The following is a 24,559-nucleotide window of genomic DNA, read 5'->3' as shown; positions in this document are numbered from 1 at the left end:
GCTTTCAAGTCTACATACCATGAAGAACATTTTCAAAAGGGTAGCTTTGAAAAGATCATCCAGATAACCAGTGATACAAAGATAAATTCCAAGCAAAAGAATGGTAATTAAAGCCATAACCAATATAATTCAGAGAACAAAAAATTATGCATGCATTAATTATTGTGTTAATGCAGTCCTCTGAGACCATGATGTAGATTTCTTTTCCTAGATCAGATCAGATTAGCTGTTTTGTATTTTCCCCTTTAGAGTCGGTTTCAAAATAAAAAACTGGAATAATTGGAGACATCTAACATTTGGAGTCAAGCGTGCTTTAAATGAAGAGTTAAGGGTGCTTTACTGTGATTAGTGTTTTTACAGTACATACTTGATAAAGGATTTACCTCTCTGTTGGGTCTTGTATTTTGATTTTGAGTTTTTATTTTTAGGCTGATGCGATCGATCATACCTCACACTCCCTGGAGCCAGAAATTGTGCAAGTGCAGGAACCAGTGCCATTGCCTAGCACCTCCAATGCTTCCGGTGTTGCAGCAGGATTGTAGCTCATGTAATACTCTTGGAGCTGGGAGCTGAGGTTCTGTTCTGGCTCTGGACTCTTTTTGCGACGCTTCCGTCCCACCATGGATCTCTGCTGCAGCAACCTGGTTGCACCTGGGTAGCGCCGCCACAAAACATAAAAAACTGTCAAGATTAATGACATGGTGAAGAAGAGTGCTACGCTGCCCACAACCACTTTGTGCAGAGTCATGTGCTCTATCTCTGGGGGTGGTATGTGAGTGGGTCGAGGGCGAACCACTGAGTCTCTGGGATCTTTGCTCATATGCCCGGGAAAGGTAGGATGAGGAATGGGTCGAGGTCTAAATGGTGGGAGAGGACCAAAGGTACTGGTCGGTGGCATAGGTGGAATGCCACTTGTGGGGCCAAAGGTTGGTTCGGCAGTGGCTTCCGAAATGAGCTCTGATGTTGGTGAAGGTGTTTCAGTCAGAATGTAATCGGTTTCCTCACAAATACCATGGCTCCTTGTAGCATCCATGACTTTTTCTCCCTGGAGATACTTTGGGCTGCTGCATATCATTGTTGTGTCTTTACTACCCCGAAAATTTCTCAACCAAGCAACAAGTGGGCATATCCCAGTTCCACAATCCCAGATATTGCCAGCAAGACTTATTGAGGTCAGTGAGATCCACGCTGACACTGCCTCCTGAGACACATTGGACAGCTTGTTGGATTCCAGGTTTAAGACTTGCAGGTTGGGCAAGCAGTGAAACACAGCTGGGTCCAGAGTCTGAATTTCATTTCCAGACAGATCAAGCTTCTGCAGTGTATACCATGTCCATGGCAAACCCTGGTTGACCACCCTAATTCGATTCCACTGCAGATAAAGTGATCTTAGGTTGGCTAAACGTGGAAACAAAAAAAAGTTGATCCGAGAGAATTGGTTATGTTCCAGATGTAACTCCATCAGCTTCTGTAGACCCAGAAAAGTTGTGCGGGTAAGAGCTTTGATTCGATTGTAACCCAAATCCAGAAACTCCAAACTTCGACACTCCAGAAATGCTCGAATTGGGATGTTGGAGAGACCATTGGAGCGTAGGTGAAGGTTTTGTAGTTTTCGTAAGCCATGGAATTGACCGGGCTGTAGATTTTCTAATTTGTTGTAGGACAAGTCCAGACTTCGAAGATTTGGAATTCCATGAAATGTTGAATTGTGTAGGGCTGTAATCCTGTTGGAGCTCAGAATGAGCTCTTTGAGTCTGCGGACCCCCTGGAACGCTCGACTGTCAACAACTGAAATCTGATTGTGGTCTAAGTAGATCCAGAGAAGCTGGCTGAGGTGAGCAAACTGATATGGTAGCAGCGTATGCAGTTCATTGTATCGCAGGGAAAGGCCCTGGCAGCCTACTGAGATGTTTTCTGGAACATCTAAAAATCCAGATGAATCACAATGGACAGTTTTTCCCTCACATCGGCAGCTATTAGGGCATGTTCGCTCACCAAAACTGAATAACAGGGGAGCCCGCAAGAGAAGAAGCAAAGGGAAGAGGAGGTGTGTCAGTCGTCCATCACACAGCAATGGACCTACAAAACATTAGGAGAAAGAGATACAGAGAAAAACGTAAAGATTTGAATGGTGATCAAGTTATATTTACAATTTCAAAATATTCATGCTGTCAAACAAAAAGGACTAAGAAGTATTATTACTGATTTACCATGCAAAGTCAGCAATGTGTTGCTTGGGCTGGTGCAACAACAGCTTTATACATGCATTGAAAACGACTTAAATATAAAATCTCTTCTACAAAGATCTCAAAATTCGACACTGGTAAATATAATGTTTTTTTTAAATTGTGGGTTTTTTGTTTGTTTGTTTAAATTATTTCTTTAGTGATCTAAATAGTTTATCATTCAGCAGTGGTACTTTTCTGTTTCTGTTGAGATTGGCCCTTATTTAAGTATCTTTATGACTTCTCTTTACATTCTTTTTCTTTACATTATGTCATGAAAAGAATCATATTTACAAAAACCCGCCAGTCATGTCATGACCTAACACACAGTTGGGACAGTGGTTCTACGTAACCAACCGGTCATGACAATGGTTTCTTAAAAGAAATACACTAACTGACATATAGTTCTCCTCATAAATGAATATTCTGAACAGACTTCTCAAGGTCGATAACAGCATGATAAAAAATATACACATCTGATTAAGTAACCAGAAGACCTACTGCTTAAATGTGCAGCATTTTAGGTTTACAGGATGATGTAAAAGAGATATTTTCTCAGAATAAGTATTAGCCCTCATCAAGTTGTTTTGAATAAAAAAAAGCTTCCATGATTTCATACACCCTACATGACATTTGTTCTGTCAAATGGCTCTGTGAATCATTTACAATACCATTAGACCAGGAGTGGGCAACGCCAGGCCTCGAGGGCCAGTGTCCTGCAGGTTTTAGATGTGTCCTTGATCCAACACAGCTGATTCAAATGGCTACCTCCTGAAAATGTCTTGAAGTTCTCCAAAGCCCTGGTAATGAACTAATCATTTAATTCAGGTGTGTTGACCCAGGGTGATATCTAAAACCTGCAGGACACTGGCGCTCAAGGCCTGGAGTTGCCCACCCCTGCATTAGACTATAGTATCTCAGGTCTTTTATATAAATGGTAAATGGCCTGTATTTATATAGCGCTTTTACTAGTCCCTAAGGACCCCAAAGCGCTTTACATATCCAGTCATCCACCCATTCACACACACATTCACACACTGGTGATGGCAAGCTACATTGTAGCCACAGCCACCCTGGGGCGCACTGACAGAGGCGAGGCTGCCAGACACTGGCGCCACCGGGCCCTCTGACCAATATAGGACCTTAAGACCTTGTGCAGCCTATCAACATGGCCTTAGCACAACTTCTGCCTGTTGCTTCAGTGGCAGCCTCATCTGCCATGCAAATGCAGCGATTGTCCAAGTATTAAAGCTGATCTTAGATCTTGGCACATTTTTTGGACATTCAGCAAGACAACCAAAACAAGTTCACACCACTCAAATTATGTAAACACACCTTCATATCAATGCTGACAGGCAGACCTTGATTTCAGATTCGGCTGTATGTTTAAAGATGTATCACTGTCCTAACACATTCTGAGTCTGAGTTATAAGATAACTTATGTTCAACGAACAATCCTTTGAGATTATTTCTTTCCAGAACGTTGAGGACTGACAGATGGACCAACATCATTAAAGATAAACAGATATCATAACAACAACAACAACAACAACAATGCATTCCTTTTGGTAAATTCTTTGAATTAAACCTGAAGGTCTGCAGTTCAATAAAATCTTGACTGATTTTAAAACCCTGTGTGATTTACAAAAGTAGAAAAAAAAAACCCAAACAAAAACGCCTTACTGTCCAAATACTAAGGGGCCTGACTGCATATCCGTATCCACACATAACCGAAGTCTCTAGAACTTCCAGCTTTCAACTATCCAGTGCTGTCAAAATTGAGCACATTCTGTATCACAGTAATGGTGAAAAAGTATTGTTTGGCATGTCTAAGGTGGACTTTTGTTATCCCTGTGTCATCCTTTAGTAATATCATAATATCGTTATAAGCTCAGGCTGCTATGGGGACCTCCCATAATGTTCTAAGTAATTATCCTCTACTCTCCACACTTTAGACTTCACTTTTACATTTAATTAACTTTGTGATATTCTCTCTCCTGCAGTTTGTGCCCTTTCCTCTCTGTCCTCTTTCTTCTTGTACCTTTCTGCCCGTATCTCTGGTTCCAGAGCTGTACATGTCTTGTCTGTAGTTACTGGCCCCAACAGCCTGCTCAGTGTCTGCTATCTCTTAATGATCAACCTTTTTTTTTCCCCTCTTTGCTCTCCTCTCACCCCACCCAGTTGAGTCAAAAGCTGTCCTCCCTGAGTTTGGTGCTGCCCAATGTTTCTTCTTGTTAACCCTTTAAGACCTACCATAGAACCAAGTCCGCCAGAGCTTATATTATATTTTTATATGCTGTGGAGCCATTTTTGGGAGCATTTCAAGTTGCTATACATCAATACAACCATTATAGCCCAGATTTTAATAATATGTATTCATTAAGTGCATAGTAATTACATAAATTGCAAAAAAGTGCAATAAACTACAAAAAAATTGAAAATCGTTTTTGATTTTTTAACATATATTTGTAGTTAGAGAAATTTAAGAGGCTTATCCCTCAAAACTGTAAATACAAAAAAGTTGCACAAAATAGTTTCCCACCACAGGAAATTTATTTTGAGTGTCTTCATAGTTTTATTTTTGAAATACACCAATTTTTATACACTGCAGGAAAAACGAAAATAAATATTATACTGCAAATTTGCAAAAAAGCAGCATATGCATCAAAATAAACTATTTCCAGCAGTGCAATATGAGTCCTAAGCATCCCAGAAACGACACAGAAAGTCATAAAGTCAAAGATAACTTTTAAAAAGAGCAGTATAGGCCCTGAGGCCCTGATCGCAAAAAAGACTACATTTCCGCGAAAATGACGTCACTTCCGGTTTCGGGCAGGTAATGGCGGAAATGCAAAAGTTCGCGCTGACGTCTATTCCAACGTAGGAAGTGTTATGGACAGCTGATCGGATCGGTAAAGCGTGTTTCTGGAATATTATGTTTTTGTTCCTGCAAGCGCTTTTTATGCAGTTTTTGCAAAGCTATATGTGGAAGAAAACCGTGACCTAGGACAAGCTGATGGCATAAGATGTAAGTACAACTCCTCCGGTTTCATATGCAAAAAAAATTTTTGCGCTAGCTTACGTGGTTGCAGTGCTACTGGGATTTAAAAATAGTTACGCATAACAGAGCGTTCCCGCTCCGATCGGCTCTAAAGGGTTAAGTGGGTCTTTTTACTCCTCACAATTATCAATTGCTTACTCATGGAAAGATCACAGGATTTTCCTCTACAACACTACAAGCTCTCTTTCGTACTGTATAAACTGTCCTGAATGATTTTGTGTTACATTAATGAAACTAAAAAGAGGTTGAATAAATAATTGTTTATTACTAGCTTCAGAAAATCCAATTTTTGTACAGTTCAACTCTTGCACTTTCTCTATACTAACCTGCTGCTGTAAGCTGCAAAGTAAGAAAATAAAAGGCAATTCTTCCCCTGTGCAGAAAATGGTATGCAGAAAATATTAGTATGCATCATTAATCCACAACTTAGGGGTTGTCATACAGCACAGTGACAATTTCATGCTAAAATGGGCAACAAACATCCAATGTCATACATGAGCTGCCACCACAAACTGCAAAATGCAGCTATGCTATACTTCAACACTGGCAGGTAACTTTTGATCTTTACGGAAATTACATTTAACCAGTGATTTGATTTACTCCTGTACGCTTCCTGAATCAGTGCGGTTTTAAATTTGCAGTGTTTTAGCAGTTTTTGCCATGCCTTCCTTGGAGAAATTATAATAGAAGAATCAGAATACATTATTATTATTATTATTTTACATTATTCCATTACATTCAATAAAGAAAGATGGATGGAAACTACATTGGGTAACCTGGTCGACAGCTCCTGTGAACATGAATTAGTCTATGCATCAGTCTATGCTTTAGAGGACACGATTTCACTGTCTTAATGTGTTCCAACAACAATTACCTTGTGGCCACTGGGAGTGCACACACCAACTTTGAGAAAGTGTGTGTTATCAGAATAACACAAAATGTCAAGAAATCATTAATCTGCATCTTGAGAGATAAGAGGTACAGATTTTCTTTGAAGTAACTTATCTGGTTTCAGCATCTCATCCAGCCTTCCCCTGTGTTTAATGAGTTATGTGACTGTTAAAAGGAAAATCATTCAAAATAATACTTTTCAGATTTCTTACATATCCTGCTATGATCCAGACAGGCATACAAATTCAGTTCAGCACTCTACATTTAATTATATCATAAAATAGCAAAACATAAGTAAATAAATTTCAAGAATAAAGCTATTTTGTGAATTGTACAGCAGGTTATTGGGGGAAATAAACGGAAGCAAATGAGTGCATGAAAATAAGTCAAGATAAACTCAACAAAAAAAATAATGGTTTTATAAATAAATCACTCTAATCCTTGAAGCAAAAGATGCAGTGGCACTTCCATCACCTCCTGTAACTACTTTGTGAACTCTCCAAGCATTTGCTGCACTACACGCAGCCATCCGTTTTCCCTAAATGATAATCCCATTGGAACATTGGCTGTGTTGTAAAACCCCAGGGCAACCTCACAATGTCATATCACTAAAACTACATCTGGGATTTCATGTGCATGTACTCCTAAAAAAAAGAATAGCAAAATATGAAAAAACAAGAGGAGGTTATTAGATGGCAGAAAACTCAAAGCTATGCAGCCACAATAATGTGCCACTGGGCTCATAGACGCCTACGCATGACAGTGTCTTTAATTAGCACACAATGGTTCAGCATGGATTTCTGCATAGAGAGAATAGTAATAAAAGCCCCTTGGACATATGTGCGCTAGGTTCCCATGAGAGGCTTTATAGAATACAATGAAGAGAAATGTTTACTCTCAGTACAGTTTCATTAATCAGAAATTAAATGGGGTGCTACATGCAGGCAGTCATAGGCTTCCATTGATTTCACGTATTAGATGTACACCAGGGCATAAGTAAATATATCTATGATAACTATTACAAATAAATTATTTAATAATATAAAATGTGTCTTTCAATATAGCTGTGTTTGTGTCATTATTAAAGTTAAAAAAACAAAAAAAACAAAACAAAAAAAAACCCACACAACCAAAATATTAAAAATCATATATAGAAAATCATTAAGTTACAACCTTTATCTAAATACAGCTTAAATAAAATAGAGCTGCCACAGGTTGATATTAAATCCATTCCCCTGCAGATCAGATTTGATATGGGATTTGTGGTAAGCTACAACTTTCCAGCAGCAAGGCTCCTTCTTCTCAGTAGAGCGTGACCAATCAGAGCCGGAGGGTTTTAAAGATTTCATATCTTGTAGATTTAACATCTTGGAGATTTCAACAAAACCAGCATAGTGCAGCAGCACCAACATTGCATTAAGCTCCAGTTTGTCACTGCCACCTATTTTACATTAAGTACAAAGAGCAGTAGGAGTTTGTTTGAACGGAAGTCTCCAGGCAACAAGTGACATCACTACAGTGTGTGTGTATTATTTATTTTTATTTTTATTATATATATATATATATATATATATATATATATATATATATATATATATATATATATATATATATATATATATATTTATTTTAATTATTCTGTAACTCTGTAACTTCTGTCGGTGCTGTGCTTTTTTGGAAATCGAATTTCCCAGAGGAACCCACCCGAGGGATTAATAAAGTTCCATCTAATCTAATCTAATCTACAGACAATATCAGATCAGATTCTGTACAAATCCCTATAAGCCAGAAACGATTTGTATTAAACTTTGTGCAAATGTCTTCTTATAACCTATGTAACAGCCTTGTAAAATGTATTTCACCCTTTAGCTTTTATTTGAAGTTAATTTTCTCTTACTATTTGTTTTAAAAAGAATCCTACATTAATGACTACCACAAGTCTTAAAGAAAAATCAAAAGTGACCTTGAAAATGAGAACCACGGTAAATCTCATTGTACATTTTGTCAACACATAAAGAGTAAATTCAAAGGTCAGAGAAAGATAAACAGATGAACGGTTTTATTTCCAATGACCTGTGGGTACATCTAAATTTAAATCCATATAAAGCCGATGATTGGTCGAGCTGGAGTAGTAGTAAAATAGTAGTAGTCTTCTACCACAAAATATATTATATATTTTAGTGAATGCATTAAGTAACCTAGTTTACTGATTCAGTAAGGATAATCTAGATTATATTTCCTATGCACTCAATGTACACAATGACTCTCAACATGTACATAACAGAAAACGTTTCAGCAACCAAACTAGATGCAAATATAATTTTTGTTGCCTCAGATGGCCAAAAAAAACAAAAAAAACAAAAAAAACCCAGATGGGACAGTGTCAAAAATTTCTAAAAGACTAAACCCATACCAAATTTAACACCACCTTTATTAGTTTAGCATTTCATTTAAAGATTTCTTGCAATAGCAATAAAAGGTTTTAAAAACAGATTTCTTATAAGATGGAATTGTACTCTTAGTCAAGTATGTAGGAGACAAGTAGAGCAGACTTTCTTTTATTTTGTGCAGCGACCAATGTTTCAACACAATTTGCAGCTGATGAAAATGCAATTGAAGACCATAAATATTAATTAAGAAACAAGTTCTGTGCTCCGGTATCCCTGGAGCTCAACAACGTCCTGAACAGAGGTAATTTGCTGAAGTTACACTTAAATGTGCACACTAAATGTCAGCTGAAATGGGTTCAAATGCAAAAAAAGCTAAAGTTATTCCACAATATCCTAAAATATATATTTTCTCCAATTACCTCACCCAAGGCCAGGTTCCAGTGGCAACCTTCCCGAAATCCCATAAAAGTGACACTGCCCCTCCCCCCAGGACAGAGTGGTCTCTGGCAGGCCCAGCAGAGTCAGCTGTCATCTTCCTTGGCGGTGAGACAAGTTGATATTTCATTTGAATGCACAGTGCTCAGGCACTGATGCAAAGGCTATTACCCAGAGTGCCCAAGTGGGTTGGCCAATAGTACTACATGCTGCAACAGGCCACATGCTGGGGCACTTCAAAGAAATGAAAGTGTGGAGAAAAAAAAGAAGAAAAAAAAAAACTAAATATTTCTTATTAAATGTTCTACCATATAAAAGATAATACACATTAAAAGGAGGGGTGTATGAGGTGGCTTTTAAAGGTTATTGACTGGCAGAAAAGTATAGTTAGCGTTTTATATTTAAACATTCGCTGCAGCTGTGCCTGTTTTAAATTGGAAAATAGAAGACCGTCTACACTATAGGCTTAATTGTCACTTTCTCTTTCTTTCTTCTCTATAAATATGCCAACATACTAAACTAAATTAAGATCGGATGTGACTGTGAGAAATACTGATCCCAATATGAGGCTTTAGTCTAGAAATAAAAGAGTATAATACATTCTAATCTGTATTTTTGCATAACCTAAAGCTTCAGGTAACACGATTTCTCCCAGTCCTACTTCCTGTGCATCCTTTTTTAACCTGACACTTCTGTTCTGACACAGCATCTAAGAATTTTAAATTGTATGATGTGTGATTGAGCTTAAGCAAGCAAAACTGTATGGTACTACAGCATGTGTGATATATTACACTATTGAGTGTGTTCACTCAGATTTAAGGCACATAGAATTAAAAATACTTCCAGAGGACAGAAGAACGTGACATATTACCAGTCACGGGGCCTATCATGCAATTGTGATTAATTGGACACAGTGGCATTACAATATTGAAATGAAGTACCTTTTACACACTTAAAACCCATTATTTTACGGCCATTAATTTGAAAATTGGAGTCAGCTGTAATTTCAACTCGCAGCGAAAGCATGAAGCAGTATAAAACAGCTGATTTATGATAAAAGCTTATTTTACTACTACTGGAGCTGCACATACGTGCATACAGACAAGCAGCCAGTCCTACATACACAATACACTGCATATGGTGAGCAAAATATATGTAAAAGTGGAGCTTAATAGCAGTAATAGAAAAATACAGCTTAAATGGGGCAGCATCCATTAAATTTTTAAATGAAATGAGCAGTCAATTCTGTGAGCTCAGTTATTCTGTCTGGATTTGTGGGAGACGTAGTAACTGAGGTCTATTGAGTCCACGACCTACTCAAGCATAGCAGTTAAATGGGGAAATGAAGACAGACAGAGCTGCTCTTGCTGGAACCTTCACTAGGAAAAGAGGCATAGAGTTGTGTGCAAACAGAAAAGAAGTGCAACCACTGCAGCAAAGAATTAGCCAAATGTTAATTAACTTTTATGTCATTAACTTGATAAATAAGGGTGAAGACTGATGAGTGTTCCACGTAGACCCCATTTGTGCATCCACTCTGTACAGTTGTTTGAGGGTATGCTTTGACATTCTGCCCAGCAGATGCAAAGTGTCATCTGAAAGGCTTCTTTGCCTTGAGATCTTCTCCATTTCTACTTTTCTGCTGAACCGGAATTTCATATAACATAACAATGAAATCTGTTATTATGAAATATAGTCACATCTTAAAAGTGAACTTACTTCTAGTGGCCATGTGAACAAGTGCGTATAAAAAAGGAAAGATAAATTAAACATCTTGGTAACTTAACAAAAGCAGTATGCATTCAGGATTTTAAAGTTATGCACGTTAACCCAAAACAAAAGTAAGGTACATTTGCACCGCCCTTCACAAATGTAGAATTGGACAGGGAACAGATCAAAGTGCTCTTCAGTGCACTTAAAGAACTCTTGCATCAGTTGCTTCAAACAGGGAAAAAAGTGGCTGATATGATGTTCAGTTGGTGGGTTGGTTGGCTATTTGTCAAGGAAATTGCAGAGAATTCAACCGTTTTGGGAGCATGACTGAATAATTTTGGTTGATAATCTGTTGCTTATACTACTCTACGCATTGTTAATTTATAAAAGGTACGTGCATTCAGGAAAGCTTAGCAGTTCTTGTCATGAAATTTTAAAAAAGAAACCTGTTGCTGCATGGTTTTGTGTGTGTTTATGCCTCTTTAAATATGACAATACAAAATCTGTAATTTGCCAATAGGCACGCCTATAGATTAACTCTTTAAGACCTAATTTTGTAATCAGGATTTTCTAAATCTAAAGAAACTGAAGTCACTTGTTGGCAACCAAAGAACACAGAACACACGGCAGTCAAAATAACTGCTGTCAGCATCAAGAAGGCAGGTCCCAAGTGAAACTTTTCTCAATTTTGGGGTGAGCAATTAAAGTTAATCAACATATATCAGGGTTACCTAAGCAACTGGAGCCTGTAGTGACATTTCAGGCAACCAAAGGCCAACACGCCTCCTGTGTGAATGCCCCTTAAGCATATAATATTCCAGATCAATAGGATGAGTAACATAATTCCTTGTTTATGCATTTATTATTTATCCACAACTAACTGTAACAAACATCAATACCTATTTATAAATCCTGTGCAGAGGTGCTGAAAGTAAAGACTAACGATGGATATGCTGCTTCCACTGAGAATTCTTGGTTGTGACGGGCAGACAGTAAAACCAGAGATCACTGATGCAGGAATCAGTTTGTAGACCTAAATGAAAGAGCTAATATTAACCTGCAGTTAAAGACAGCAAATTCATGGCTTAGTCAAAGAATGTCAGGAAAAGGACTTTTCTTTAGCTAGCTACAGTGAAGAACGAGCCTGTGGGTCTAAGGGACTGCTGCAGGGGAAAGCAGAATGTAAATGTAACTGAAACCCCACGGAAAATAAAGACATTTGGATAAAGTTGCCAGTAAAGTATGGCAGGGAAAGTGGTGGTACGACAGAAAGTTAACATCTCTGGATGTCTGTCTGACAGATAGAAGCAGGGGAGGAGAGGGGAAATAATGTCTGTGTGTGTCAGAAAGAATACCACAGTATCGCAGCTGGAATGGAGAAAGACTGGGTGTGATCTGTATTGTTTTAATTTGAGTATGTGCAAACAATTACTGAAAATTAACTTCAGGTTTTTCAAATTTGATAGAGCTTTAAATCTATGAGCCAGAGTGTGTGAAACATCATGTCTAAAGGTACGTGTTGCCTAGCAATGTGAGGATTTGCATTACATTTTAAAAACGGAACAAAAATTAGATGATCACAAAATGTTAATTAGTTAAATGGTTTAAAGCAAGTGGCCATGACCTACCCATGAACTTACTTCTTTAAAAATAAATGAATCTTGTTTATGTTTCCATGAGCTAAAACTAAAGGGTTAAGGTAATCTTAAATTATTTTATTTTCCATCAGAAAAACCAAAACAAAACATTTTCAATTTTCTTGAAAATAATTTGCCAGACCACATCAGGTAATTTGGCAATCATGTTTCAAAAAGGAAATGAATTAATTCTTTCACTTGTTGTTCTTTTTTGGAGGTGTCGACCAATTAAATAATCATTACTACAGTTTAGACTGGCGCTCTAACCGATGTCATTTAAACGAAGGAGCCCAGCAAATAAAAACATGACGACTAAAGTGATGTCTCACACAAGTCACAACCTAATGTAGAGTATTTGTACACACCACATTCTTAATTTGCAAAGAGGAAGACCTTTAAAAGGGCTAATTGGTAATTTTGAATGTCAACATTTTTATACCACCAGGTTTTCATGCCCATGAAAGCTGCCCGCTTTCGAAAAAGCCAGCCTTAATGAGAAGAGTTGGATGGAAGTGCTCTTAGCCATGTGACTTTTTAAAGTGAGCTTCAGCCAGCCCATTCTGGTCTGGTGCCTACAGTTTTCTCTCAGCCATACTGTTGGCCTGATATTGGTGTGACTTTGAGCCACATGAATATCCATAAATACACATCTGTTTATGCATGTGTGAGTAGCCTATGTGTTTCTGAATATCACAGACTATCACAAAAATGACATATTGAAAACTGAGAATAATAGATGGAAATCTGTGGTACTTAAGAGATGTCAGAGTACTGTTTAACGTCCCCATTAAAACTTTAATTATCTGGTGGTTGCAATGTTTTGATCTGACATGACGTGTCTTACGAAGATCCATGAAAGACAGGAAGCTGCAGGAGTGTAATTAAAGTTATCTAACAGCGGACAGTTTTTATTATACCTTGATATCTGCTATTTTATCTAGCTATTGTACTCTTTATCTTTTCTAGTCTAGTGGAAGACGTTTAATTCCTTGGTTGAAAAGATACACAAAATTTTAAGTGCAATTTCTTCACAAATAACAATGCACAATATAAAGTAATAAGCACGTTTCACTCCAAAAAAAATATTTCATATTATTTCCTTTGGCCTTTGGTGCTACTTATCCATCTACATTGCGTTGGTGCAATTAGTCCAGTTTGGAAATACTAGCTGTACAACTGTCTGTCTTCTTTTAACTATACAGGAACTAACTGAATTTGGTCTTCCAAAAAAATAAACACAAAACTTCCCTTCAAGTAATCATTACATAGAAATCCAAAAATCAGCCAGTTTATGAGACACAATGTAACCACTTGATGATCTCCACCTTGTCATATTGTAATATTAAATGGCTGAATATTTCTATTGGTTGGCAGATACTGTTTGTCAGAAAGACAGAAAAAGTCACTATGTAAGATTGCTTGGAGTAACTAGGTCATGACTTCTGCAATGAGATATTGCTGCTGAGTTTTTTTTAATGTATTTTTTGGCACACTGCACATCACAAGGTCAGTGCCATTTAGTTTGTTTATGTTTAAAAGAAAGAAGACATCTTCATACAGTGGATACATCCAAAATAGGGCAACTCACACCAAAACAATCTTGATGGATAAAGAGATTTACGGGCCAGAAATTTTTTTACATAAATTTGATTTTGGGATGAACTGTCCCATTATTATGATGGAATTTACTGTTCTGGTTGGGGTGGATCTGCCTTTTATTTACCTACCTATATAATTTTTAAGAATCAGCATTTAGACACAAAGATTTTTCTTTAAAGTCCAGGCAGCATCAAACTGCATGAGGCAGACAGGCTGCTTCTCAAACTGTTCCACCCAATAAATCAGCCATATCACAAAGTCTTCCATCTTTACACCCACAGCGCTTTCCATCTCAGGCTGTCAGTGACAGCTGAAACTCTTCACAGCCCCATAACATCGTACATATCAAGAACTTTACTGCTCCTGCCTTTCCTATGGGCCTACACACTCACACACACATGCACAGCTTATTGGTTTATAAATCGGTGCAGAGAGCCAGAGAGCTCTGCAGATCAATATAAGTGCTGATGTCAAAAGATCAGCACAAACTGAACCGTTTAAGCTAGCCACTGCAAAGCGCGTCTGCTGTAAATGTTGAGGAATTAACAACAGAGATGATGTTAATGCATAAGTGTGTGTCCAAATGCGTGCGCGTGTGAGTGGTGGCATGCTGGTAATCAGCAAAGGTCGAAAGCATTGCAGGCTACTTTCATCCAAAATTGTGGCAAGACACATTTATGTTTAATCAGAATTCAACACTTTGTGCCAGTGATTAGTCAGTCCCAATGTGCATTATAATCAGTTTAATGATTTCTGTTGCTCATGCTGTAACCAGCTCATTTTACTTTGAGAAAGCTATATTGCATTAGATATCTGAACTCTGGATCGTGGATTCTGCCTTCATTATTTTAACTGCTTCTTACATTTTCTTTTTAACCAAAGGAAAAAAAAAAAAGTGGGGTAGCATAGATAGTTGAAGACAAGGTGCATTTTCTTTTTCCAAAATGCTTTTGCTAACCTGAAAAATCAAGACTCCTGGCAGAAATTCATCAGAATAAAGCACCCAATGCACAAATTGCTCTGAATAAAACATATCCAAGGCACAAAACTGGCATAAATATTATCTGAACAGTTTCTTCTTCTCTTCATGTGTCTTCACACACATGAAGATGAGCATACACAGGGATGCTGTGGTAGTCAGAATAAATGACAGTGTTGGTCATTACTTTTCAATATTTTAAAGCCCCTGGAAATCTAATTTCTAAGTCAGCCTCTTACAGGTCATATGAGCGATGGGCTACTACATAAATTAACACTTTCTCTGCCAAAGTTAGAACCACTGCAGGTTCTTTCACATAACAAATTGTCATCATGTGCACAGGTCTGGAGTGTGGGGGACATTACTGGAATAAAGTGATGTCATGTACTTCCATGCAGGGAGTGCAACATAGTCATGAGTTGCATTTTACAACTGAATTCATCGTCTGCCTAATGCATAATAGTTGCGGCCAGTTTAAGAAGATACGCCATTAGTCAGCGACACAGGTTTCATCCAGATTTTTGTTTAGGATTTGGGCAACGAAATTTCTTTGGTTAAGCTTAGAGAAAAACTGTGCTTTTAGTCAGCTGAAGCAAACACCTCTGTCAAGTCACCGTAACCTTAACGACTCTCTTTGAGTGTCTAAATATAACCATAAAAAGTTGAATGAAGTTGAAGATTGCAGGCACTGCCACCGGATAATGTGATGGAAAATTGGATTGTGGGGAGAGAAAAAAAATGAACACAGTCAAGACATTTTCAATAACAATATTGTTATGATTTGTCTAACATATTAACTAGAAACCATTACTTATAGTATCAAGATATATATTATACTTCAATACAATAGGAAGTATAGAACACAGTCTTCAATAATTAAAATTGATGACAAACACATGGATGCTCAGCAGCCACGACACTAGGTACACCTGTTCAACTGTTTGTAAGGTGCATAACTAATCAGAGAATCACATGGCAGCAACTCTATTTAGGCATCTAGACATGGTTGAGATGACCTGCTGAAGTTCACACTCAGCACCACAATGAGGAATGAATTTGATTTAAGTGACCTTGAAAGTGGCATGGTTGTTAGTGCCAGATGGGCTGGTCTGAGTATTTGAGAAACTGCAGGTCTGCTGGGATTTTTCCACACAACCATATCAACAGTTTACAGAGAATGATCAGAAAAAGAGAAAATATCCAGTGAGAGGCAGTTCTCTGGGTGAAAATGCCTTGTTGATGCCAGAGGTCAGAGGAAAATGGCCAGACTGCTCTGAGCCGATGGGAAGGCAACAGTAACTGAAATAACCACTCATTACAACCAAGATGTGCAGAAGAGCATTTCCGAATTCACAACATGTTGGACGCTGAAGCAGATGGGCTACACAGCAACAGAAGACCATAACAAGTACCACTCCTGTCATTTCAACTGGCTCACAAAAGCTGGAAAATTAGAGAATTTGAAAAACATTTCCTGGTCTGACTAGCCTTGATTTCCTGCTGCTTGCATCGTTAGCCTCGAAGATCACACTGAGTTCACTGTACTGCTTGACAGTACATTTATCATATTCAACTTCTGACAGAAAATAAGTATTTAAGCGAAAATTTAACCTTATATCATCACATCTAACTATCAAGCATAAAGAACCTTTAAGCTTGACAGAAATGTTGTTTTTATTTCTCAACTCACTATGTTTAAAGTTTTCTGACAAGTGACCTCTTGTGGCCACATGAATAATGACTGTGGTAACTGAGTAAGAGGTGTTCGATGATGTCATTGGCGGTTTCTTTTAACCAAAACCCAAATCTCTTTCCTATTTACCAAGTGATTTTAGTTGCAGAATCGTAGCAGACCAGAATAATTAATTATCTTTTCTGTTGCTCAGGCTGGTGGACTTGCAAAGAAAGCAAATCAAGCCAAAATATTAAGAAGCCTGCATAATCAAATGTAAAACCATGACAACCAAATTCAGGCCGTGATGCACCTCAGTGGCATAAAACGTTATCATATGCCTCTAGCTGCAGAATCTTTTTCTTCTCCAAGCTCAGCTCCCACTTCTTACTGCCAGACTTTGTTCTCAGTTTTGTGTGTCTGCCCATATTTCACCGTATCAGTTCAATGTGCAGGACACATTGTTTGGGAAAGCCATTCACAGCTGAAGTCATTGCAGGATTTCAAGAAAAGGAAAAAAAATTGGAAAAGGCATTGCTTTTCAAAATAGCCCAACAGTCTGCACAACAACAGGGACAAAAACCCTTCAAATCAATGACCTGGAGGTACACTGAAAGAATCTGCTATATTATGACAGTTTGATGGCACGAGTGGGAAGCAGTACAGAACATATTACTAAACCTCAGCAAAAAAAATGACTAATGGGGACTTTCAGTCATTCTCAGAATAAGGAAAGATTCCTCACAAAGAGAATAATTCTTAGTGGTGGCTTCAGCAGGTTTTAAAGTAGCTAGAGCTACAACTGTTTAGATTGTTCAAAGTCAGACTTTTTTGTCTCGATGTTTTCTATAAAGTAGAGACAGGGTTTTGTAAAAGTCATAAAGTCGTGCAAAGTCTAAAGGAAACTGCAACAAGTTCTGTTATAGTTTTAATCCATAGGGCAGAGAGACCTTGTCTTTTACATAAACTTATTTACTATATTTGATCTGATTAAAACTTGGCAGTATTACTGGCAACATGAATGTAAGAAGCTGAGGAAAAAAGTAGACTGCAGGAGCTGCAGAAAAGTGGATGGTTTACTGCCAAGAGCAACCTATAAACAACAGTAGATCTCCTAATTATCTGCACTATTATAAGCCTTAAAATGTGAAATTTAAAAAAAAAAAAAAAAAGCTGTGCACACAGGTGACTTCTTCTTTTTTCTTTTCTTTTTTCTTTGTTTTCAAAGACATTCAGTTGAGGCTTTTCAAGAGTGCTCCGTGGACTAATTAGCGTCTCAGTCTGCTTGAGGAAACTGACGGATTATTGAATATAAGGGACGTTATTTCAGTCTAACGGCTCTGTTGCTCTTGTCTGCTCAGTTCTGCTACAGTAGATGAGTGTGTACGGACAGACTGGTGAACACAGAGATGCCGTGTCACAGAAACTCTTGCATCACTCTTGGAGCTGAAAATGTAGCTTCCTTGTGTCATTTATTGTTGTGGGATGAATACAAGTTTCACTGCTTGGGCCATGGAGCGGGGAGTTCACATCCATCGCTGTTTAGCTGTCAGTGAAATTGCACACTGATAAATTACGCACTGTAAAAATATTACTTGATTGTTTGTTACCAGTTTTGAACATGAAATGGTCAAAAAGAAAAATGTGAGATGTGACATTTTATTGCATTTCTATTTTTTTTTTTTAATCAATGCAAATTGAATGCATTGAAGCTGAGTCAGTCTGGCAAAACAGGCACAGTGAAGAAAGTTGTTATGGGAATTATTCACAGTTAGACCAAGCTATTAATTGATTAATGAGAGGACAATTGAGCAATCTTCTGTTGATGCTAAACTGTTCAGCTGCTAGTTTTCTGTATATGATATTAAGATAATGCCAAGTTTTATTGTTGAATTCACAAAGAAAACCTCAGCCCTGCCAACAGCATAAACTTCCCCTAATTAATCAGCCCCTGAATGAGGGAAAACAAGGTGATGGGTGCGACTGGGATGTAAGAGAGCGCTTTAGTGAGAAGTGTGGATATCCTAACAAATGCAGCCACTTATTCTGGGTTATAGTAATTGTGATGACATAATTAAAATGTGCTCATTAGCAGCACTAAGCTCCTCATTACTTGGGAAAATGCCACAATTCTGCACAGATGTGTAGGCACCATGCTTTCCTTGGGCCTGTTTCAGCTTTTCATTAGATTTAGTAATAGAAAAATAAAAACAAAGAAAAGGCGCATAAATCCAACAGAAAATCAAGTCAAACAAAAAGAGCGGCTGCAGTGTTAGGAAGAGTTAGGAAAAAAGAAAACAACTCATATAGGTTTCAGTGCACCACATGCTCTGGTCCAATGGTGCGTGTACGCGCTCGTGCATGCCTGGATATGAATAATAGTCTTTCACTGAGCTATTCAACAACAAAAGTTGCACTGAAAGGAAAGGACATGAAACATGAGGTTTTCTGTTTGAGCAGCTCCAGACTGCTTGAAAGTGACAGCGTCATTTCATCACATATTCAGTGACAATCCCAAACACCCACAACTTGTTTGAGGACCAAGTATATGTAAAAAAAAAAAGAAGAAAAAAAAAGAAAAAAAAAAAGTGCTGGAACTGCAGAACACGAAGAATCCCCTGAAACACTGAAGAGAAGTGTGGGTTTGTAAGGCTGAGGAGTGAATTTAGCTTTGGAGCACCCACAGTCAGTAAAATGGAGGAGGTGATAGGCAGTGTGGGATGAGATTGTAGGTACCCAGAGCTGTCAGGAGAAGAGGGGCAGTCAAAACATGTCAGTGCTTAGAAAGGAGAAACAAGAGGGGGTATGAGGTGGAAGCCAAAGAAAACAGGCACATCTCACCACCATTTTTATTTTTTTATTTTTTTTTTGCCCGTTTCAGGTCAGGTTCAGATTGGGTGAACAAACTTGCCATTGCAGCATAAAAATCAGGGACAATTAATGAGCTGTTCAGCTTCAGCTCGTGTTGCAATGTCTCGTCGACTGATTCAGATTAGGGCTACATCACTTCCACACCAACAAGGTGACAGTAGTCTTCTCTGTCTCCTCGCCTTGATATTCACAAGCATGAACTCTCCCGTCTGTTTCTTCCTTCCTTTCTCCCCTCTCCTCAAATTCCCAAATAGAAAACGAAAGCCTCTTTTTTTCAAGTACTCACACAGATTCTGAGCGAATAGGACAAAAGTAGTCTCCTGCTCTTAAATAAAGGAGATGCCAGCTTGCTGCGCATTAATATGCCACAGAAGACTTGGGGATTTTTTTCCCCCTAAACGTCTACACATTCACAAAGGGCGGGAATCGTTTTAAAACGACACAGTTCTCCACTTACTTACCCATATTGTCTCATCGGTCCGTTCCCTCCGTCCTCCGTAGTGCTATCCACCGCACAGATCACGACTTCTTCTCTCTTGTCTTTCCAGTACCTGGAGAGCCGAGGAGCTCTTTTCGCCCCTTACGCCACGGGTGACTCACCTGCCTTCATTCTGAAAAAACTGTCTCTTGATTATAAAAAAGCTTTTAAAGTTTGCGCACATGCTTCCTCACACGAAGCAACTTTCCAGACCTGTCGCGAATAGCCGTGTCATTAAGCCCTAAGTTGGAAGCCAAACGCCTGGCTCTACAGGGTTCTTTTACCCTGATAGACCCTTGGTCTCGGAGCAGGTATCTTTAGAAAAAAAAAGAAAAAAAAAACAAAACTGCAACCAAAAAAACAAAACAGTCACGCTGCAAAAGTTAAGAGGTTAAAACGAGCATTTACCACTGGGATCGCATGCAATGAACGGCTGTGCGCCAGGTGTCCTCTGCGCAATCGTCCAGCGGAGCAGCAGAGGCGCTAGGCACGGAGCACAAGCAAGCACGGGCACTGTCGGGGGCTCCTGTGCAGTGCTTTGGCGAGGTTTGCGTGTGCGCGCACGGCCGCGCGAGGGAACGTGTGTTCGCGCATGTGGGAGAAAGAAAAAGAGAGAGAGGGAGAACACGTTCGACGCAGCATTCAACAGCTGCAGGCATATTTTTGTTCATATATGAAATTTTTATTTTCTTTTGTTCTTATTTTTTTTCTTCAGGTTCGCCTGCTTCTTCCACCGCCACCACAAATCAGCGGAGGAGCCGCCCCCCATTTAACATGCTTTTCCAAGTCTATTATGCAGGTGTGGAGGATATGCTGAGGGCTATATGTGGTCGTCATTATATCATGAGTGGGTAGCCTGCCTGATCCCACCTCGTGTTGCATAATTATTGCAGATAGATCGACGGGAAACCTGTTAGAGCGGGGAAACTGTTGGACAGGGTGTCGGGCTAATTAAAAATAGAGGAATAAAACATTGAAACATATCCAGATATTTCTCTGTAGGATGGCATGACACTACTGCTGAGAAACCAGAGAGATAGTGGTTGTTTAAGTTTTGCGTAATTGTAAAAAATTACATTCTGATATGGCATTCCTCTCTTACATTGACGATACCAGTTTATAATGATTTCAAATGTTTGATTTGGTGCTTCCTTTTTTGACTCACTTTACATTCTGACTAATCCCTGGGATGGTGTTAAGTCACCCAAACGGTACTTCCTTTATTTTAGATGATTCAGACACAGAGTTAAAAAAGGAAGATCAATTATAAAAATGTGCCCATTATGAAATAGCTTTAAGTTTAGGCTTGACAGACTGTGGGCTAAAGTGATTCACTGAACGTTTTATAACACCATGACATTGAAAGTGCAAGGTTTACACACATCTTTCTCTCACTCTCACTCTCACTACAAGTGCCTTATTGAGGAACAGTCCACATCTCAAGAGCCTGAGAGTCAAAAGTTAGAGTGTTGTAGTATTGTGTAAAAGTCTCGAGCTGCTACTTGTTTCCTAATATTTTGCTTCCAAGGATCCAGAATTTTTTTTTAAATTTGTTTCCAGGCTTTGTGGAGATCATTCCAAGTTTTTCTTTGGACACTGGCTGCTTTCACTCATTTTCAATCCTTGTAACTGACCATTGTTCTTCTTGTTGTTATGGCACTTAACACTGACCAGTGAATCATTTAAGTATTAAAAAAAGGCACCAAACTCAAGGGATGAGCCAGTGTTGTGTCTACACATCACAGATCACTTAGCAAAGAACCAATATTAAACGGTCTCTTTAGGTGCTTATTAGCAGGTATTAGCAGACTGTCACAAACACATAATTTGCTTCCACTGAGTGCTTGAAAAGAACAACTGACTTCTTCCTGATTTGTGAGTTCACCTTTCATCCAGGAGGCTTCTTCTGTTCTAAAACATCTGAGAGTCTGTGATATTTTACCCGTAGTTGTCCTGTTAAATGTGGTCCTGAGGGTCATTGCCACGTAAGTCAAGGAGTACACAAACATAAATTACTTAAATTAGTGAACTTGCACAGGAAAGAACCTCAGACATTATTGATGGAGAAAAAGGGGGACTAATGGAACAAGATTGTCATCTCTTCAATTGCGCGTTTGTCAGAGGAACTCCGAAGAAATTTCTTCAAGCATTACATTCCAGGACACTTCAAACACAGCATCAAGCTCAGACAAAACTGGTTAGGCTTCAGTGAGGATCCTTTACATGGGAGAAACCAAACGGCCATTCAACAAACACAAGGCATAGCACAGGAAAGCTACGTTAACAGGACAAGACTCAGCTGGACGCCTGCATCTAGAGAAAGGACATTGTTAGTGTTAGAAAGATGCTAATGTTCACATTTTGGACTGAGAAAATGAATGAACGAGTATTGTTGAACGGAGGCAGTGACTTACAATTCCAGCCAGCAGCCAGCTACAAGTCTTGAGATCCATTCCCAGGTGTTTCATCTCCCACTCACACTTTCATTTATGTGACCACAATAGCGCAAATGATGGTGGTGTTGGGAAATGTCTTATACAAGAATCACACCTCTGCTCTGGTGATGATAATGACCTGCACCATTGTTCACATCTTGTCTCATGTGGTAACTCACATGATTATTAGTGGGCAACGACACTCTGGACCACCTCCAATGAGACAACAAGGGGTTAAATACCCAACAATTTCCAACAGTTGTTTTTATGTTGTTGGACCCCTGGGCACAAATGTCTGGTGGGCCTTGGGGTACTTCTTTTGCTGATCAGTTTTGTTTTGTTTTTTCTTTAAAAATTCTACTAGAAAATGTATAAGGATATATTTAATATTTAATCTGTCTGCGCGCGCACACACACACACACACACACACACACACACACACACACACACACACACCTGTTGTCTCCTTCCTCCCTCACCCTCTCTCTGTCTGTCTCCCTGATGATCTCCTTCTTTTTCTCCTTACATCTCGTCAGTACCATTTCTCTCCCTCTGTCTCTTGCACTTGTTCACCATCCCTTTTCCCGATTAGTGTCAAAACAATAATTAATGCAAAAGCATTGCTCAGTGAGATTTTCTGAGAAAAAAGCATGCTTTTGGGACGTGTCCACTTACATGAGCAATAAACAAGTTTTTTTTTCTTTATTATAAATAAATAAATAAATAATGCAGGCAACATTGACGTATTCCCTGGATGTTTGCATCCTTGCTTGTGAAGGACAGCGGGCCCTCCGCTGATGTGAGCAGCCTGGCTTCTTTATTTAGAGCCTACTAAATTTTCTGTATATATGTTATATATATATTCCACTGATTTTCAAAGGCAGGGTTCATGTGTAATAAGAGGAGTAAAGCAATGTCAATACAAACTGGGCCACACAGATGCAAAGCAGCATGTTTTCCAACCTATTTGTTTGTTCCTCGTGTCGCTGAGCTGAACAGCTGTAGAAGCACAGTGATATTTTATGGATCAAAACATCTTTGAATGTCAGATATGGTCATTTTCTTTGAACCAGCTGTAAACTAACAAGAGCGCCTTTATTTTACTCATGAATTTATTTATTTATTTAGTTGAATTTCAACTAGCAAGCTGACCATGTCTCCTTGAAGCTCCCAAGGCTCAGCCTTTCAGCTCTTTGCATACCACACAGCTCAAAAACATTCAGCTATGCTACATGTTCCATAGCGTTTTACACATTTTTGAAGTGGAATCTGCCGATAACACTTTCAGTGGCTCAGACAGAGAAAACACTTGCGATTAAGAGTGAGAAGTACTGTAAAATTTCATTTAACAAGCATATTGAGCAGCAAGTTTGAAGGTTTGTAGCTTGTTCTGCCACCTGGAGCCAGAGGCGCAAGGAGGTGGAGCTGTAAATCAGAAGGGCTTTAAAGTCCTGATGCACAGTCCCTCCTCCTTCTTCTTAACAGCAGACAAGGTCTTAATGCTGATAGTGAGGAGGAGGAGGATTGAATTGCAACAAAGTGTGGTGTCAGCAAAGAGATGTCATGTGGAATCAGATAGAAGTGTCCACCATGACAGAGTGAGGATGGTTGATGGAACTAGATTAGCTAGTGGATGGTGGTAAGAGTAAGGGAAGACTTAAATGACCAGACATGACAAAACATGGTATTACTTTCACTGTAGACGTTATATAAAGATGGACATAGCATTGCCCATTATGACTGAAGTCCTATCCCCTCCTGTCTTGAAACCACAAAGAGTGAAGAAGAGGGGGGATTTTCAAAATTTAATACGGTAACAGCTTGTCAAACACAACTCTATAATTTACACAATATTATCATGTATTCAGTAAAAATTGAAACTAGAAACGGAGACCTTAATTTTATTAGAAAAGTGTGTACCAAGGTTATAGATCATGTGATCAATACCTCATGTTGTAGATAATGTGAGCAGAACGTTTATTTCTATGTGAGTGGACTTATTGGTGGCTACTCCAGAGTAGAACAAGCACAAAGGGAGTTTTAAGTAAGGCAAGGCAAGGCAAGGCAAGTTTATTTGTATAGCACAATTCAACAACAAGGTGATTCAAAGTGCTTTACAGAGACATTAGAAACAAAAACAAATAAAAAGCATGATTTAAAATTGATTAAAAC

At 38.7% G+C, this 24,559-nt stretch overlaps 1 protein-coding gene across 4 annotated transcripts in view; it reads right to left on the bottom strand.

Moving 5' to 3' along the window:
* The window catches only part of lrrtm4l1 (leucine rich repeat transmembrane neuronal 4 like 1), a 64,325-nt gene extending 43,853 nt beyond the window's left edge, over window positions 1–20,472 (bottom strand). For 2 of the 4 annotated variants that reach the window (XR_014893012.1, XR_014893014.1), the window contains exons 1-2: window positions 19,935–20,472; window positions 384–2,079 (exon numbers count right to left, since the gene is read on the bottom strand). Coding sequence is in view for 1 of the 4 variants with exons in the window: in XM_085279089.1 (XP_085135215.1) it covers window positions 449–2,079; window positions 19,935–19,938 (1,635 nt within the window). In the remaining 3 variants the exon portion in view is untranslated. Of the gene's footprint in view, window positions 1–367; window positions 2,080–19,934 lie in introns of all 4 variants that reach the window. The other 2 variants (XR_014893013.1, XM_085279089.1) reach the window with 2 other exon arrangements.
* Window positions 20,473–24,559: the final 4,087 nt, after the last annotated feature.

The sequence above is a fragment of the Mchenga conophoros genome, linkage group LG7 (genome assembly GCF_057382185.1).
Source record: "Mchenga conophoros isolate Kocher_MC1m ecotype Shallow Benthic linkage group LG7, M_conophoros_male_GT1.1, whole genome shotgun sequence".
Taxonomy (NCBI): Eukaryota; Metazoa; Chordata; class Actinopteri; order Cichliformes; family Cichlidae; genus Mchenga; species Mchenga conophoros.
Note: the sequence above shows the minus strand (reverse complement) of the source record. Positions and strands in the feature narration are given on the sequence as shown.